The 19,564-nt window shown below is 41.8% G+C and overlaps 1 protein-coding gene across 4 annotated transcripts in view; it reads right to left on the bottom strand.

Moving 5' to 3' along the window:
• Positions 1 to 12,970, bottom strand: part of LOC143034002 (serine/threonine-protein phosphatase 4 regulatory subunit 1-like) — a 476,593-nt gene extending 463,623 nt beyond the window's left edge. For 2 of the 4 annotated variants that reach the window (XM_076199813.1, XM_076199814.1), the window contains exons 1-2: positions 12,942 to 12,964; positions 12,818 to 12,862 (exon numbers count right to left, since the gene is read on the bottom strand). In XM_076199813.1, the coding sequence (XP_076055928.1) occupies positions 12,818 to 12,862; positions 12,942 to 12,948 (52 nt within the window). In that variant the 5' untranslated portion in view covers positions 12,949 to 12,964. Of the gene's footprint in view, positions 1 to 12,817 lie in introns of all 4 variants that reach the window. The other 2 variants (XM_076199815.1, XM_076199817.1) reach the window with 2 other exon arrangements.
• Positions 12,971 to 19,564: the final 6,594 nt, after the last annotated feature.

Here is a 19,564-nt window from a genome sequence, read left to right as displayed (position 1 = left end):
TGAATGCAAGGGTAGTGGGTCAGGGGTCGGAGATGGTTAAAGAAAATGGAGAAAAATGGGAAATAAGCCAGTTGTTGTTTGTTGACGACACTGCGCTTGTAGCAGGATCAGAGGAGGGATTGAGGAAATTGGTGACAGAGTTTGAAAAGGTGTGTGAAAGAAGGAAGCTGAAGATAAATGTGGGCAAAAGTAAGGTGATGAGATGTACAAGGGGAGAGAATGACAGCAGGCTGGAGGTGAGCATTAAGGGGACTGGAGGAAGTGGATAGTTTTAGATACTTGGGTGTGAATGTGGCAGGGAAGGGAGGAGTAGGGGTGGAGGTAGAATGTAGATTGAGAGAAGTGAGTGAATGCCTTGGTGGATTAAAGTGTAGCGAGAAATAGAAATTAGGGAATGGATGCTAAGAGGAAGGAGTGATATGAAGGAGTGATTGTGCCAACAGCACTGTACAGGGCAGAAACATGGAACATAAGAGAGGAAGAGAGGAGTTTGAATGTGTTTGAGATGAAATGTCTGAGAAGTATGATAGGGGTTACTAGGCTAGATAGAATGAGAAATGAGGAGGTGAGGAGGAGAACAGGAGTGGAAAGGGAGCTGGGAGATAGGGTTGATGAAAGAGTATTAGGATGGTTTAGACACATGGAAAGAATGAGTGAAGAAAGATTAGTAAAAGAGGTGTGGAAGGTAGAGGTGGAAGGAGTGAATATGAGGGGGTGTCCTAGGATGAGATGGATGGATGGGGTGAATGGGGCATTACAAAAGAGACGAATGTCTGTTGAGGAAGGACGGGAGAGGACAGAAGATAGGGGTGAATGGAGAAGGGTTGTGTATGGATGATGCTGTGATGCATGAGGGGGAGTGGGCGAGGAAGTATGTATGAGAAATAATTTGATGCAGCCCAAAGGGATTTCTCCCCATCTTCTCTTTTTCTGCATGAGGGGATGGAGAGAGAGAGAGAGAGAGAGAAGGGGTGGGGTCGCTGATTTAATGAAGCGGCCTTGCTGTGGATGTGATGTGTCTTGTAACACTGCTTCTGACCCAGGGCAGTGGACAGGATGCAGGGATGACCCGTCATCCAGGAGATGCCAAGATGAGAGGGAGGGAGGAGGGTGGAGGGGAGTGGAATGTGTGGGGAATGGAATGGGTGGGAGTGGTTTCTATGCCTTTTTCTTTTTGGCTACCCCCCATGTAGGGGAGGAGAAGCCTTTGGTATGTATATGTATTATGTAAATCTCAGAATTTTTCAAGAAGCTATGATTAACCTTAGCATACGATGACTGTGACTGGCATCATGAGGAATGAGTGGATATACTTGCATACCAGCATCAGTGTCATGAGGCATGAGTGGGTATATGAGGATACCGGTGTTGGCATCCTAATTACCATATATTTATTTTGAAGTTGTAGCTGAGTGACCCTCGTATTCTATGAAGTTTTTTTTTCTGTGGTTATCAACATTCAAGGTGAAAGAGAACAAGTATTAAAGCTGTAGCTTTACATTTTATGTCACACATACTGTAATGCATGATCAAATCATCATAACCAGGCAGCCTAATATTGTGTGCGAGTATTTGACTTGTATTGAAGAGGTTAAAGAAAATTTCTGAGTGGTAAGCAGTTAAAGTTAGTTTTTCAAACCTGCTCTGGCTCCACAATCAACTGGTGCACCATCACCTAACAAACCAAAAACCTCTACCTCTGTTACATTAGCACCACCAGCACAGTCTAGCACCAGTGGTAGTACATCATTGGAGCTGCAAAGATCCAGTGACTCAGAGTAAATCTCTGAGGCCCCACTATATGATCATGGTATACCAACAACACCTCTCTATCATATGTGGTAGGTCTGATTTTGAAGTAAAAATGTTGAATTTACTGTATTACAGTGTATATTTATAATACAGCACTCCATTATTCCTCTTTGGTAATGCAACTGTTGATACTAGCCGCTACAGACTTAGTGTCGGTAACTGTGGGCAATCAGCATTAACGGACCAATGTTCCCCCATTTGTCAATTAAACTGAGGAATGGGTGTATATATATATTCATATATACACACACACAAATTGCCACCAAAATTCTAGAAAGGTATTCCTAGTTGCCCTCCACACCTTTTTCCTCTAATGGTCTTGTCCTTCCTTTGTGGACAACAGCCATCCCATCTTATTTTCTTCTTCCTTTTGTTCAACAGCAGTGAACAAATGTCCTGCACCCAAACAAGATCCATATTTTCCTTAATCTTTCCTGCACCCAGACACTTAATCCATTTTCTCCTTAACCGCTCCAATACAAGTCAAATTCTCACATGCAGCATTGGCTGCCTGATGTATGAAGATTTGATGATGCATCACAATACTTGCATTATAAAATATAAAGTTACAACCATACTACTCGTTCTTTCACTCTGATTTTTAATAACCAGAAAAAACACGATCAAGCCAGTTCATAGAATTCGGGGGTCACTCACCTACAGCTACAAAACAAATATAGTCAAGATACCAACACCATTATAATTTATCTTATATTATTTGTTTTTGTTTTCTTATCCTTTGTCTGTCTGATTTTCATTTATTATTAGTTATATGTCAATTTATTATTATTTACTATTTACCTGTTTGTTTATTATTTAACTATACCTATGCATTTATTTATGTATTTTGTTATTTACATTATAGTTTTTATTTACCATTTTATTATTAATATGATTTTTTTTTCGCATTCGACCTAGATATGGATCAAAAGGTCTCCTGTCGGCATGCTCCGTCTTTGTAATACTTCTTTGTATACCCACTAGCTCCCTCCTCATGACGTCTACATAGGCATCATCGTATGGAATGGGTTAAATCTTTCCTGCACCTAGACAATTGATCCATCTTCTTAACCTTTCCTAGGCTCCGATGATCTCCAGATTCCCCCTAATCCCTTTATCTGATTTCAGTCATGTGTGTCACAATTATGTACTTGATAAAGCTGTAACAAGCAAAATGTTATACCAATAAAGGCTCCATCTTCATATGGTGTTTATTTTGACAGACAAAAATCTGATCCACTCAGCCCCTACTTTTCCTAAACCAACACTGTTCCTCTCCTAATCCTCTAAATTAAAACCCTCCCATAAGGTTTCCTAACTACACTCAACAAACTGATTCCTCTGAATCCACTACAATCACGCCCCCTTTTCACTTGTAAGGCGGAACTATACAGGAACTCCTTTTGTTCTCTGGCACTCAACCCTCCCTTAGTGTAAAACAACCTCACAAGCCATTCCACTATTACTGCACATCCTTTCTTCAAACACTCCACATGACACCCATCTAACCCAGGTGCCTTACCAGCTCTCACCATTTTCAAAACTACCTGTACCTCATCTTTTCATATTTCTCCTCTATTTTCCTTTCCCATCACTGTCATTTTCTTACTGCCTCCCACTGCTACCACCAATGCCTCCCTATCCTCCTCCACATTCAACAGCTCCCTAAAATACTCTGCCCATCTTCCCCTTACTGCCTCCACTTCCATTAAGATATGTCCATCTGCACCTTTTACCTTTTCTTCTCTGACTGACTCACCTCCCCTTCCTTCCAAAACTCCAAATCTTTACACTAAGAAAACACTCTTCAATACTTTTTGCCTCACCTCTGATCTTTTGCAAAGGAGTTTTTCCTACATCATCTTTCTTCTTTATACAAATTGTTTGTTCTTTTGGGGATGAAAGATACTATAGCCTACACACATGAATGGCATTCACCTTTACATTATTGGAATTCTAAATAAAATTACAAAAAGTAATATTGTATAGCATTAATAAATATGAATGTTTCTGCAATATATCACAATAGCTGTGGTCATGGCTCTACCTTCCACACAATCTTATCTTCATATTAATCATGAGAAGCTGATAAACCAGAACCCTTCTGACCTCTCACTCTCTGTTAAAAGATGCAAGGGCATGGAATATCCTTTAAACAACTCCACCACAAAGAGAGTGCACAAAGCAAATGCAGTCCACTGACAATCAAAGTGACCTGTTTCTTGAATGCTTGAGAAAGTTAGTAACTCTGTGGTCAGTATTTACTGTTTATAACTTCATAATCTTATAATGATAATAAGCATATCAATACTACTTTAACTTTCAATTATTTCTAAAGTTCTTACGGGGTGATGAAGTGTTGCAAATGATGCACAAGCACATCACGTCAGACCCAGGATGAACCTCTGGCAGGCTTTCCTTGTGAGCACCTGGAACATTCTCTCTCCCAGGGCAACCAGCTACCCTTTTTATCAGCAGAGCTCAGGAACCTTAGACTGGATATATTAACTCTCTCAGAAGTGAGAAAACCAGGCAGCAGCGAGATCAGTAGTTAGGGCTACATTTACTTCTGGTTGGATCAAACTGATGGGTCCCACCTCACAGGAATAGCTGTAGGCATATCTTTTGGACTACAACACACCATTGTAAAGGTTACTCTGGCCCATGAGCGTATAATGCTGGTAAGGCTGAAAGAAACATTGGGCTTCATCTCTCTTATTGCAATATATGCTCTTACTGAGGTATATAACCTTGAAGGAGATTTACTATGACACACTTCAATCTATAGTTGACCATAACCCACCATGAGACCCATTTATTGTTTTGGGCGACTTCAATGCAGTTACTGGCAATGACAGAGCTACCTATGAAGTATGTATTGGCATCTCCCATGGCCCTGGGACCAGGAACATCAACAGTTCCCTCCTTCTGAGCTTTGCACAGTCCAGAAATCTGAGGACTGGCAGTTCTTGGTTCCAGAGATGAAAGCCACATTGATGGATGCAGTATAGTTATGCTGGAGGTGTGGCCATGGAGACAGATCACATACTTGATGGAAGATCCTACAGAACTCAATCATAGGCTTGTGGTCGCAAGACTGACTGTACATCAAATCCAGGAGAATCCTAAGATGACAAATTAGTGCCAGGTGTGGAGGGGAGTAGACCCTTTGCCGAGTATTCTGAGCAGTTGCCCATGGGTGAACCTCCAAGCGGACAGCTTCCCTTTAATGGTGTAAGGTGATGGTTCCTGATCTATCAAAATATGAATCTCTTCCCTTTCTGACAAAAGTCAAAGAGGCTGCGAGCAAGTTGAAGGGTGGAAATACAGCTGGTATCTGCAATATCAGTGCAGAGTTGCTGAAAGCTGGAGGTGAGGCCATGATCCATGGGTTGTATGTAATACTGTCTGCTCTCTAGCAGTCCAGTACCATTCCCTCTGACTAGAAATAGGGTCTGGTCGTCCCTATGTAGAAGGGGAAAGGGGTCTGGCAGAACTGTAACAACTACCACGGCATTACACTGTTCAGTGTGCCAGGTAAGGTCCTTGCCCATCTATTGCAGACACAAGTTTATTCACATCAGAGGACTGAACAGTCTAGGTTAACACCAGGTAAGTCAACAATTTATCGGATCCTAGTGCTTCGTATTCTTGTGGAGCACCAATGTGAGTTTCAAAAAGGGTTTCTTGCAGCTTATGTTGATCTCAAGAAGGTGTTTGTCTCAGTGCATCATGGAGTGTTCTGGGATCTTCTATGGATTCGTAGGATTCATGTAAGTATTATTGACTTGATATCTGGCTTATACTCTGGGACACAGAGTGCTGTCAAGCATGAAAGAGCATGTCCAGCTTCTTTCCTATTAATTCAGGAGGGAGGCAAGGGTGTGTCCTCGCTCCAACACTTTTCAATACCTGGATGGACTGGGTATTGGACAGAGCTGTCAATCAGCTGTCAGCAACACCATGGTCATTGACCTGATCTTTGCTGATGATGCAGTCCTTTTTGTGGAGTCACTGGAAGTCTTGGTTACAGCCATTACGTCACTGCATAGAGAGACAGACCATTTGGACTTGAGGTCTCCTGGACCAAGACAAAGGTCCAAAAGTTTGGGGGCTTACTGGATGACACAGCTTAGTCTGTCCATGCATTTCACAAGGACATTGAGCTCTTGTAAAGTTTTACATATCTTGGTAGTGTAGTGTATAACAATGGTGGACCATATCAGGAAGTACTTCAATGGATTGCCTATGACAGCAAAACCAGATGAAAATACTTGCCAATTGAACTGACATGGAAGCAAAGCAATTCAGGGTCATGAGAGAGGCAAAGCACTGCTAATTCCAACTTTTGGAGAGAGTCAGGGAGGGAAAATAGTGGTCTTCCTCTCCAAAGTCGCTCATCATAGAAAAAAAAAATAATTCCAAATTAATTTTAGTTTGTAGCAGAGTTGAAAATATTTAGAAATTTAATTTCCTCCAATGTGGCTAGATTGCACGATATAGAGCAAAAACTTGCACAAGAAAAGGAAACAACCCTGGCTCAAAAAGAAGCAAAATGAAACTTTGATAAAGAGAAAAAAATCTTCTCAATACCATGGAGGAAAAAGAAGATAGACCAACAATAAATGAGGATAGGAGAGATAGAGTAACCTTCAAAGAAGTTATGGAGTACCAGGGAAGAGATAGCCAAGAGGGAATAGTCAATAATATATATATATATATATTATTCTCAGAGATATAGCTGACAAGTCTAGATGCATCTACAAATTATCTCATGGATGTTACACCAGGAACAAGAAATGAAAATAATTTGGGAAATTACCTTAATGACGCTAGGGAAGGACTTGGATGTAACAGACCAGACTGATAGCATGGGCAGGTTAGGTCAGTATAAGAGAAATGGCACACATCCAATGAAAATAAAGTTCAGGTTGCAAGCCATGCTAAGCAAAGTAATCAGCAAGTCTTGAAAGCTAGCAAAAGAGAAAAGTTAAAAAAATATTTGAATTAGGAAAGATGATAGCAAAGTGGAAGGTGCAAACACATGAAAGCCCTTGGAGGAAGCCAAAGCCAAAAATGATAAGAGGAGGACTGAAGAAGAGAAACTGCATTTGTTTTTGTTTTTTTGTTTTTTTTTGGGGGGGAGCTGTCAATCACAATGTAAGGAAATGGTTTCTTAAAAAAGAGGGTGGCAATACTGTAAAGGAAACACTAATGTTGATGGCTAACTATGGCCAACTTGGAGATAAATGACTACTTAAGGATAAATGAGCCTGATATTATGTATCTAGTAGAGACTACTTCCAAAAAAATTTGAAACACAGTTGGGAAACAATAAATAAACCTGGGGAAGAGACAGAAAATAAAAAGGGTGGAGGGATGAAGTTTGTTGTGAGAAATGATAAAGGTGAAAGAAACAAATCTGAATGAAGGCAAGGCTGAAGCAATCCACCTTAAAATGAATACTAAAGGGCAGAATAAAAGAGACTTCATGGTGGCACATGTCCCCCTCAAGACAAGAGCTTCAAATGAAACTATCAAGAAATGCTACTGAACCCAGATCTTTCCTTAAAGAAAACAATTGACCAAAGACATTTTGTCCCCATAAGAGATTTTCATTGCAGTGAGGTTAACTAGTAAGAATGGGAAACAAGCAGCAAAGCAGATTCCTTCAGAAATACCCTGTTAAATAGAGCATTGTATAACACAATAACCCAGTGAGTAAAGGAAGTGACCTGGGTAAGAGGATATAACATTCCCACAAGATTAGATCTGATACTATACAAAACATCAGATATGATCAGCTCCATGAACTACTCCTGCCCCATGGGATAGGAAATTGAGCCAAGGAATGGACCACACAGGCAAAGGAGACCCAATTTTAGGAAAGCAGATTACTTAGGACTGAACAACTGCTTTGAAAAAGCAAACTGGGTGGAATCCATAAATACATACATATACCAAGGCTTTTTCCCCCTTTCAAGGGAGGTAGCCAAAAAGGGAAAGGCATAAAAACACTCCCACCCATTTCATCCCTAAATACACTCCACACCCCTCCCACCCTCCCTCTCATCTGAGCACCTCCTCATGGGTAATGAGTAGGAAATGGGAAATCTTTCTTGACATTTACAACCTACATGTGAAGGGAAGCAGAAACAGGACTGGTTTAATAAAAAGTGTGAAACTGAAAAGCAGGGAAAAAAAAAGCCAAGGACATGGCTTTGGGAAAATGGAGGAAGAAAAGCAATAAAATAAGAGGTTACAAACAAACAAGAAATGACTACAGACGCTCCTCAACTTACGTTTTAGTTACATTCCGAACGGCAGAACGTAAGTTGAAAATGAACGTAAGTTGTTACTGTACAATACATCCGTAAATTCTATTACCGTATCTTATAAAACACCCCTAAATCATTAATTATACACATAACATTGTAAAATAATAACATTAATTTCAAATAAATTAAATTCAAGCAACATAAATTGGGATGGTGGAGGAGGGGGAGGAGGAGGAGGCAAGGCATGTTCAGTTTGTCGTTTGTGCAGTGTAAACAATGGACACAGCGGCATGCGCAAGTATCGTTTGAACTACGGAGAGTGCGCTAAACTAAAAAATTCACTCATTTTTTTTTTTTTTACAATTTTTTTAACAGTCAGTTCAAACGTAAAACGAATGAACGTAAGTAGAGGAGCGTCTGTATACAAGAATTTGCACGAAGAAGGCAGTTTTGAAAGATGTGTAATAGATAATATATATCGACAGCATCTTAGTCTTTGTGGAAAGAGCACAGCTACATTGGTATGGACATGTCATGAGAATGGAAGATATTAGAACACCAAAGCGATGGCTGAACTGGCGTCCCAGGGGTAGATGACCACCAGGAAGACCACGGAAAAGGTGGTGTGACAACATCAATGAAGCGCTTAGGAATAGAGGATCCTCTCTGCAACAAGTACTACAAGAGAGACAGTATGATGACTGCACCGACTGGAGGAGGCTAACGCAGACTGACAGGTCTACATAAACCTACCAGGCGGATGGTGAGAAAGGTGAGAAAGACAAATGGTAAATTCAGACACAGAGAAGTAATCACCAATTTAATAGTGGGTGGTGCAGTCTTTGAAGAGGTCTCAGCTCAGGTAGATACAATAAATGAATGTTTCCAATTGGTCTTCAAGAGAGAGCAATTTATTTGAGGAAAGTGAGGGTAGCAAAAAACCAGGTTTAGAAGATATAAATGTAGAAGTAGGGGAAGTGCTCAATTTCTTGATAGGATCTCAAACTGGATATCTAAAGAATGTAGGGAACAACTAGTAGACAAGGTTCACAGTCTTATTACATGTTCGTTGAAAGAAGGCATTGTGCCTCTTGATTGTAAAAGGGAAAGTGTGGTGCCAATAAGGAGGCACCACTTATAGAAGAACCTGGAAACTACTGACTAAAGGGGGGACTATTCATCTATTAAAGCTGTTTGTCTGTAGGTTCTGTGTGTTGAACCGAATATACATAAAGGGTCGTACTGATTACCTACAATTATTGACAACTATTGTCAACCTTATTTTGTTTTTTGTTAATATTGGCATAAATAAATTATCTGCATTATATTTCATCATATCTGTAAATTTTAAAGCATTTGGCCATATCAATATTAAGATTATAGATGTGGTACATTACCAATAACTCGTAACTCAACACAAGCTTCCAAGAGCCAAGTTTTTGTTTGTTGTGGACACCTAACTAACAGAAGTCTGAGGATGGTCCTATCTTGAATATTGAGTAGTAAAAGCAGAGCTAGGAGTAGATACATTCTCTTATACGAGTACATCTTAATCTTACTGAAAGAACAGCTACAAGGCAGTTCTGTTACTACAGTTAACTCCCATCATGTTCATTTTTTAAAGTTAATATTGTACCATATTTCATCATATATGCAAGTTTGAAAACATATGGATATGTCAATTTAACCAACAACACAAGCTACGTGACAGTTCAATGCATTTCAAAGCTCGCATCAAGTTATCAGTAGTGTATCACATCTTGATTATCTTGATATGGATGCAGACAAACACTAAAAATTACTGACACAATAAACTATGCCAATATTGACTATAAACAATTAATATCACTGTAGTTGTCGGCAGCTGTTGGTAATTAGTACAACAGCAAATAAACACAATCATACAACCATGCCCTAAATCTTGGTACAGTATAAATATAATATTGTTAGTATTTCAAAGAAAGTTCCTTAATGTAGCCCTAAGTGCATACATAAGTGTGTGGGACAGACTAATACAACTGAAGCACCAGAAGTGTCTGGTGTTGCCACATTTCCATGGGAATTTTCATATTTCAGTAGGAATTTTTATTCTCCAGAACTTGTACATAGTTACCAAAGTCCGTTGCTTCAGTGTCTATAATTTCCAGTTTCTTCTGCATAGGTCAGTATCAGTGACCAGCACAAGACTGAAATTATGTACAGGATTGTGAAAGATCAATGGACCAATTTCTTGAAGAAATGAACATTCTGACAGACAATCAGTTTGGCTTCAGATCTGGAAGGTCATGGGCATCGAACCTATTGAGTTTTTACCTGAAAGTGATTGATGTGCTGCAAGAGAAGGAGAGGGGTGGGTGGACTGCATGTACCTTGACCTTGGGAATTCATTTGATATAGTGCCTCACAGTTAACTTGTGTGGAAATTGGGGCACATTGGAGGACTGAGAGGTAAACTACTAGAATGGACTTTTTGAAGGAAAGATACATGAGGACAGTAGTAAAGGATACGATATGAAGATGGAGTGCAGTAATGAGTGCTTGCATCAATAATGTTTCTTGTCTATGACATGATGGAAGGAACAAACTACTATGCTAACATGTTTACAGACAATGCAAAAATCATGAAGAGTGAAAAACAAGGACAGTAGGATACTGCAAAAAGATCTAAAGACTATTTTTGCACGGAGCCAAGATTGGGAAACGAAATCCAATACAAAAAAAAATGCAAACTACTAGAAATGGGCAACAGCAGCAAAAGATCATCCTTAAACTATTATTTGGGAAGTGAATCAATTACAAAAACAAAAGAGAAAGTTTTGGAGTGTTGATAAAGGACAACATGTCACCTGACAAACATATCAGCAGGATTGTGGGAGAGACATAGGGACTACTGTAGAAAATTCAAAGAGGTGTTCCATTATATGGATGAAGATATGATGGAAAAAACTCATCAAAACCATGTTACATCCAAGATTGGAATATGCATTAGTATGGTCCCCACACAGAGTGAAGGATATAAGGAAGATTGAGAGAATACAAAGGGCAGCAAACAAACTGGTCCCCAGCTTGGCAGATAAACCACACAAGGAAAGACTTAAGTACTGGGTCTGCCAACTTTGAAAGATCAAAGAAAAAGAGGCGATATGATTACAGTACTCAGGTCACTTAAGGGGATGGACTATATTAACAGAAAAGATCTCCTGATTAAAGATGGGAGGGATTTAAGAGGGCATGGGAGTAAATTAAGAATGACTCCAAGATGAAAGGTGAAGAAATACAGTTTTCCATATAGATGCATAAATACTTGAAACCGCTTCGATGGTGATATAACCCAAGCTCAAACAATACAAGTTACAATCCAAATATGGTAAATGGAAACCAAGAATATAGATTAAGTTAGAACTGTACAAGAATTTCAGTCTAGGTACTGTATGTTAGAAAATTAGAGACGGGATGCAAGAAGCATTCTTCCTTTCCTGTATACTATCATTAGGTAAATACATCCATACGCACATATATATATGTATGTGTGTGTGTCTGTACAAACATATATATATATATATATATATATATATATATATATATACATATATGTGTGTGTGTGTGTGTGTGACAGAGGTGAAGGTGATGAGGTTCAAACATTGCCACAAGTGAGTTGAACCAAGGATATGGTACATTAAATTCCAGGCTACAAAGTCCCGTATAAAGGGCATCGTCCTAGCCTCCTAATGGCGGATTTTGTGATATAAAATCCCATCATGCACACAGTGTGTGTGTGTATACATATACATTTTTTTTTTCCAGAAACTGACAAAGAAATAGCAACACTATTATCTTAAGTTCTGGCCGAAATCAAACTAATCAGACCTTCTTCTGAACTACTTAGACAGTTCAGGAATAGGATGGAGCTGTTATATAATAATTGTTAGTGGTAGATAGAGCTATAAAAAGTTGCCTGCCAGGCTCTAATTTTTGTACGTTGAAAGTAATACACTGGTCTAAATAACCATAATTTGAAAATATCATATGTGGGTACAGTCAAATCTGGAGACTATTACCAACATCTAGCCATACCATAACCCTTTTCTTTGAGCAAAATTTTATCAATGTACATATCACCTGTTCATCACTAGTAGAAATCTGAATTCTTGCATATCAACAAAACACATCTACAGTTGACCCACTGGCAGGCTACTGCTCTTTTTATTTGGAAAAGCTAGCGACTATTTTCAATATTTGTGGTACTACATATTCATCAAGTGGTCCATACCCAATTGAAAACCCTCCAAAGGAACAATCCTCTAAATAAAACCCAATGCACATCACTCAGGGTTGGGCAACCTCAACAATTTACAATACGAACACAAAATCCATTTTGTTTTACATATTGTGACCCGTGTAGTATAAAAGGAAAATATTTATCCACTTTCGGGCCTTGTCTATCACAACCTGTGCAATGGATCAACTTAATTTTATGCAACTTGGGTTTACGCCTACAGAGTTCCCTCACTTTCCATTACCTCGTACCTGTGACCCTGTCCACAGACACATATACTTATTAATGCTAATACTTTATTCTGGAGCGTTATTTGCATGAATATAATGAAAAGCATTCTTGCCCATGGTACAAGATACAAGATTGTACGTAAATATCTCCTTGGTACCCTACATCATCCATGTTCGCAATTATTTGAATCAAAATCACTCAATTCTAAGGCTTATCTTACCTATTTTACTGTTCTCCATGTCATCTTCTGTGTAGCAGTATACGTCTGGAAGACGAGAATGGTATCAGATGATATATAACTCTGTATTTCTAATGTAAACACTCAAACAACACTATCCACTCACCCGCCATATTGAAGTAAACATGAACCACTGTAAGGAATGGTGCGATTGGTCAAAACTTCGACATCATGACGTCATGACTACGAAAAGGTTCCAATAATTCTTTTAATCATTACTGCGCAGTATAAACATCACAATAACGAATTTGAGATTAAAGTTGTATAACATAATTATCAAATGCTGTAAAATAATGCAAATAACAGTCATATGAATGGGAAAGATTTCGAATACTAACAATACATCAATGTAATGTGTGTTGTACATCATATGCACGTAAGAAAAGTTTGACGCAAAATTCGCAATGAATGAAGCGTAATAGTAAGATGTGTTGAATGAACTAAAGATTACAAAATTAAAACACTGTCTGCTATTGTGAATTAAAAAATATTAAAACGCACACTGACATGTTGATTTGCTATTCCAAATGTTCATAGTAATTGAATGTTTATGTAAAATATACCTAATTTGCAATTTACTTTAGCAGTCATTGCACTGTACAATTGGGAGCATACGCCTGGAGTGGTGGTGTTGGGGGAGGGACTGTTGGTTCTCACACACTGGAGGTTCACACCCACGGTCTCTGCGAGCAAGCTCCCATGCAGCCGCCCTTCCTTCCTCAAACAACTCTTGATAAATTCGACCAACTTGCCACAGCCATGAATTCTGTGGGTGACCTCCTCTTCGTCATTTCCAAGGGTTGTCTCTTGAAGAGACAATCCTGTGAATGGAATCACCATCAATTGAAGGCATACGCCAGGGGAAAGGGCGTTACTTCAGACACGCCGGCGCCAGTCCCCTTCACGGTCTCTCCGAGCAAGCTCCCATGCAGTCACCCTTCCTTCCCACTTTAAACAAGTCTTGACAGCTCCGATCCACTTGACCCTGCTATGAACTATGTGGACGTTCCCCTCTTCGTCCCCTCCATTGAAGCTCACCCCTTGTACAAGCAACTCTGTGAGTAGGGTCAACATCAGAGAAGCGTGCCACAAAGGATGCCGTAGGTAACTGGCCTAGACTGAGTCTCACAGTACAGTCTCTCATTTGATATGAAGTCATCCCAGCGATATCCCATGATTCTCCGAAGGCACTTGGCACCAAAGCCATCAAGACGCCTCTTCAAGTCCGCATTTAATGTCCATGTCCCACAGCCGAACAACAAGACAGGGAGCACCAAGATTCGAATCTTCAAGTCACTCGACTTGAAGATTCGAATTTTAGTCCTCATGCACAAATAACGACAACGCCATTTAATACTATGGTTGAGTGTGTCCACGACACAAAGGGCAATGCCAATACTCTAAAGCACTAAGTTCCTGATCCACCACTGATATGCAGTGCACGACGAAGGTATATAAATATTTTCTGTATTTCAATGTCCTCGCCACTTGCACGACAGACTGAGCTCTGTTATCCAGAAAGCCCCCAAACTCCTGAACCTTGGCAGAGCTGGGCGCGTTCCGCTTTAGTTTGGCCGCGGTTAACGTTCCCACACTATTAAAGATTGAGAGACAGGTTCATACCGAAATAAAAGTCCGGTAGGTCACATACTATACCGACACCTACAAAGGATTACAAAGGCGGAGCATGCCGACAGGAGACCTTTTGATCCATATCTACATTGCTTTAATAGTTTGGGAGCGCTAACCGCGACCAAACTAAAGCGGAACGCACCGAGGAACGCGCCCAACTCTGGACCTTGGTATTGGTCCAGGAGACCTGAACTCCATGTGGTCTTGCCTCTCTGTGCAGTGACTCGAGTGCTGTAACCAAGACCTCATGCAACTCCGCAGAAATGACTGCATCATCGGCAAAGACCAGTAACATTGGTGTTGCCAATAGATGCTTCGCAACAATACTGATTGACAGCTCTGTCCAATATCCAGTCCATCCAGGTATTGAAAAGTGTTGAAGTGAGGACACACCCTTGCCTCACTCTTGAAATAACAGGAAAGAAGCTGGGCACGCTCTTTCATACTTTACAGCACTCTGTGTTCCAAAGTATAAGCCAGATATCAAGTCAATAATACATGCAGGAATCCTACGAATCCACAGAAGATCCCAGAACACTCCACGATGCACCGAGACAAACGCCTCCTTGCGATAAACATAAGCTGCAAGAAACCCTCTTTGAAACCCATGTCGATGCTCCACAAGAATATGAAACGCTAGGATCCAATAAGTTGTTGACTTACTCGACTTACCTGTCGTGAACCTAGACTGTTCAGTCCTCTGAACCTTTAGCAGATGTGAATAAACCCGTGCCTGCAATAGATGGGAAAGCACCTTGCTTGGCACACTGAACAGTGTAATGCCGTGGTAGTTGTTACAGTCCCCTTTCCCCTTCTAGACAGGGACGACCAGACCCTATTTCTAGTCATAGGGAATGGTATCGGACTGCCGGACAGCAGACAGTATCACATGCAACCCACGGATCATGGCCTCATCTCTAGCTTTCAGCAACTCCGCGCTTATGTTGCAAATGGCAGCTGTATTTCCACCCTTCAGCTTACAGTGTCTTTGACCTCTGTTAGTGAGGGCGGGGATTCATCTATCGGTGGATCAGGAACCACCACATGAACACCCTCAAAGGGAAGCTGTCCGCTTGGAGGTTCACCCATGGGCAACTGCTCAAAGTACTCTGCAAAGGGGCTACATCCCTCCACACCTGGGACTAGCTCGCAATCAGCTGTTCGGATTGTGCTCCTATGGGTCACAGATTAGGAGCGGATTTTTTTTTTTATCTATTTTTTTTTCAGGGTTCGGTAAGCAGGCCTGAAGTCATTTGCATTAAAACGTCCCTTAATATCCTCAATGATTCTACTTACGTACCTTTCCTTATCCATTGTTATGAAAGCCTTACATAGTCCACCGTTTCTGAGTCCTGTATTAATCAAGGTCCACCAGCCATTCTGACAGCACGACCTAACCCTATACTTCCCAGTGTCCCCCGCGACGACACATCACTCCTCGACCTTGGGTGCTCTCCAACGCACTTTTCAGCAGCTTTCATAGTTTTACGTTTAAAAGTTTCCTGCAGTTCTCCAGGTTCCCCAAGAGAGCTAAATATTTCAAACCTATAAGAGATTGCTACTACACACTTCTGGGTACACGCATTACCTCTGAGTTTCTCCAGATGAATCCTAGGTGGGTTACATCTCGGAAATCTTCTGGATTTGATACGCAGTCTGAGTGTTGCGACTACAAGTCTATGGTTAGCCCCAAAGAATTCAACACTTCAATAAAACCTGAAGTTCTTAAGAACTTCCAATGAGTGCTAGCAAGTATGTGATTGATCTCCGCTTCTGGACTATGCAAAGTTCAGAAGGAGAGAATTGTTGAAGCTCCTAATTCCAGAATCTTGAGGACCATACCAATAAGTGTGACTCGTGGCGGGCACTTGTCAACTATAGATTCAAGCTTGGCATAGAGTAACTTCTCCTTAAGGTTATATGTCACAGTAGGGGCATATACTGCAATAAGAGAGATGAAGCCCAAGGTATGCTTCAGCCTCACCGGCACCATACACTCATCAACTGGAGTACCTTTACAACGGCGTGGTGTAGTCCGTTAGGTATGCCTACAGCTACTCACGCGAGGTGGGCCCCATCGGTTCGGTACGACCAGAAGTAGGTGTAACCATGACTACTGATCTCGTTGCTGCCTGGTCTTTTCACCTCTGAGAGAATCAATATATCCAATCTAAGCTTCCTGCGCTCCGTCGATAAAAAAGGACAGCTGGTTGACCTTATAGAAAGAATACTCATGACGCCCACACGGAGAGCCTGCCGGAGGTTCACCTTGGGCCTGACTCGACTTGTTGGTACTTCATTTGCAACACCTCGGCACCCCGCACAGCATTCTTGGTGATTTTGATGGGGACAGGTTTTAACCCCATTTCCACCATATGTGTCTAGTATGATTACCATAAACATATACCTGTGATTCACTCTCCCACGCCTTCACCCACCACAGAACTCAACAAGGGGATGACACTCATTGGTCCTCACTGCGGGCCTCACTCCTTCTCGGCGTCTCACGACCTTACTGACCCCCAAGTGGTCCTATGGGACACGCTCTCGTCTTTCCAGCTGCGACGCGACCCAGAGCTTCTTTGAGGTCCACGGGTGGGACAAAGCCTCCCTGAAGGAATCACTCGAGGGGCCCTAGGATGACTAACCAGCGCTAGGGTCTCCCGCATGACCATCACACAAAACCCCCTACAGGAAACACACGTGCAATGGCTGGCCTGCACCTCGGCCAAACACATGCCAGAACACTGGATTCACTGAGGAACGCCTACCCTCTGTCTTCGTAAGTCACCGGCGTCTGAACGTTTTGCCTCCTACTTCCCTCGCCTCACACTTGACCTCTCGGCAGTTAGGAGAATGGGTCATGACCTGCCCGTGTATATAAAGGACAGACCAGCGCTCGAAGATGCAGATAGCCTCGGAGAAGCATACGTGAGCATAGATCGCTGCTTCTTGCCTTCTCGCCCCCCCACACTTTTTTTTTTTTTTTTTTTGCTCCCTCGCAAGCAGATCGCCGGAGACCCGTCTTGAAACACAGTCGTTATCTCTTTCGCCGTCTCGTTCTTCCCCCCCCCAGCCCAATTTCATTGATAAATTAAACCAACTCTATTTCCATCAGAGTTTGCCGTCAACCAGCCTAGCTGGCTGCCCAACGTGAGGGAGACTACCAGTCTAACATTTGGCGGCCCAACGTGGGCCAAGATCATCCTAACAACCTCCTTGGCCTATCCTTCGGCATTGTTATTCCTAGTCCATCGGTAAGGTAATTGTCTCTGGAATCGGAAACAACCAATCATCAGCCTTCAATAAATTTTAAAGTTCGCAAGGAATTATTAGTACCCCTACTTCCATAGCCATGGGGGCTAATACATACTCCATAACCAGCTCTGTCGGCGCCAGTAATTGCATTCATCAATTGAAAGCATACGCCATGGAATGCGTTGTTTCACTCAACCACCGGCACCAGTCCCCAAGGTCTCTCCGAGCAAGCTCCCATGCAGCCGCCCGCCCTTCCCAATCCAAACATATGTCAGTAGATTCGATCAACTTGCCACAGCCATGAATACTGCAGATGACCTCTTCGTATCCTCCATCGAGGGTTGTCTCTTGTGTGGACAATCCTGTCAATGGGATCATTATCGGGGAAACGTGCTACATGCCCATATAGCCGGAATTGATGTTCATGAATTTTGCTTGTAACTGGCTCAGACTAAATCTCACATTACATTCTCTGGTTTTATACAAATGCGTTCTAGCGACATCACATCATTTTCCGAGGGCACTTGGTGCCAGAGACATCGAGACAATCGTCAAGTCAGCATACAATGCCCATGTCTCATGGACGCACAGCAAGACAGGGAGCAGACAAGAATTCGGATTTTAGTCCTACATGAATATCGACAATGCAATTTTACCTGGTTTAGTGTGTCCATAACACCATGGACAATGTCAATTATTCGAAGTACCTCTTTACATGACCCACCACTGTGATGTTCTACAGTACCAAGTCATGTAAAGTTTTCCAAGGCGTTAAAGTCTTCGCCACATGTATGGACAGACTGAACTGTGTCATCAAGTAAACCCCAAGGCGTCTGGATCTTGGTCCAGTAGACCTGGAGACCAAACAGTCTCACCTCCCTATGCAATGACTCGAGGTCTGAAACCAAGACCCCAAGTGACTCCGCAAGAATGAGAGCATCATCAGCAAAGGCATTGTTCGACAACTCTGCCTAATACCCAGTCCATCCAGGTATTGAAAAGTGCTGGATCGAGGACGCACACTTGCCTCACCTCAATCCTGAATTAGCAGGAAAGAAGCTGGACACGCCTCTTCCATAGATTACAGCACTGTATTTCCCAGAGTATAAACCAAACCTCAAGTAAAAAAAACCCTCGCAGTGTCACATGTAACTCACAAATAATGGCCTCACCTCCAGCTTTCAGCGTTCTGCACTGATATTGTATATGCCAGCTGCCTTTCTACTCTTCAACTTACCCACATCTCTTTTATCTCCGCAAGAGAGGGCTGAAATTCGCCAATTGGTTGATCGGCAACCGCCACCCGAACACCATCAAGGGGAAGCTGTCAGCTTGGAGGGTCACCCTGCTCAAAGTAACTCCTCAAAGTACTCGACAAAAGGGCTACACCCCTCCATGCCTGGCACTAGCTGGACATAAGCTGTTCGGACTGTGCTCCTCTGGGTTACAATTTAGGAATGGAACTTCTTAAGGCCTGAGGTCATTTGCATGAAAATGGCCCTCTCCATCCTCAGCGATTCCACTAACGTAGCCTACCTCTCCATCATCATGAGAGCTCCATTTAATTCAGAGCCCTGCATTGGTCCAGGTCCCCAGCCATTCTGGCAGCACGGCCCAATTCAACCATTTTAGTGTCTCCCGCGACGCGACACCACTCCTCGACCTTGGGCGCTCTCTAACGCACTCCTCGGCAGCTCTCATATTTTCACGAGTATCCCATAATAGTTTTTTGGAGTTCTCACAAATGCCAAGTACTTCAAACTGATTAGAGATTATCACATAGTCCTGTGGTCAATCTAGATTTTGAATGATTCATGCAATATAATATTTGATGTATAG

The sequence above is a fragment of the Oratosquilla oratoria genome, chromosome 16 (genome assembly GCF_046742065.1).
Source record: "Oratosquilla oratoria isolate Oo_2021 chromosome 16, ASM4674206v1, whole genome shotgun sequence".
Classification (NCBI taxonomy): Eukaryota; Metazoa; Arthropoda; class Malacostraca; order Stomatopoda; family Squillidae; genus Oratosquilla; species Oratosquilla oratoria.
This window is presented reverse-complemented; position numbering and strand designations above follow the sequence as displayed.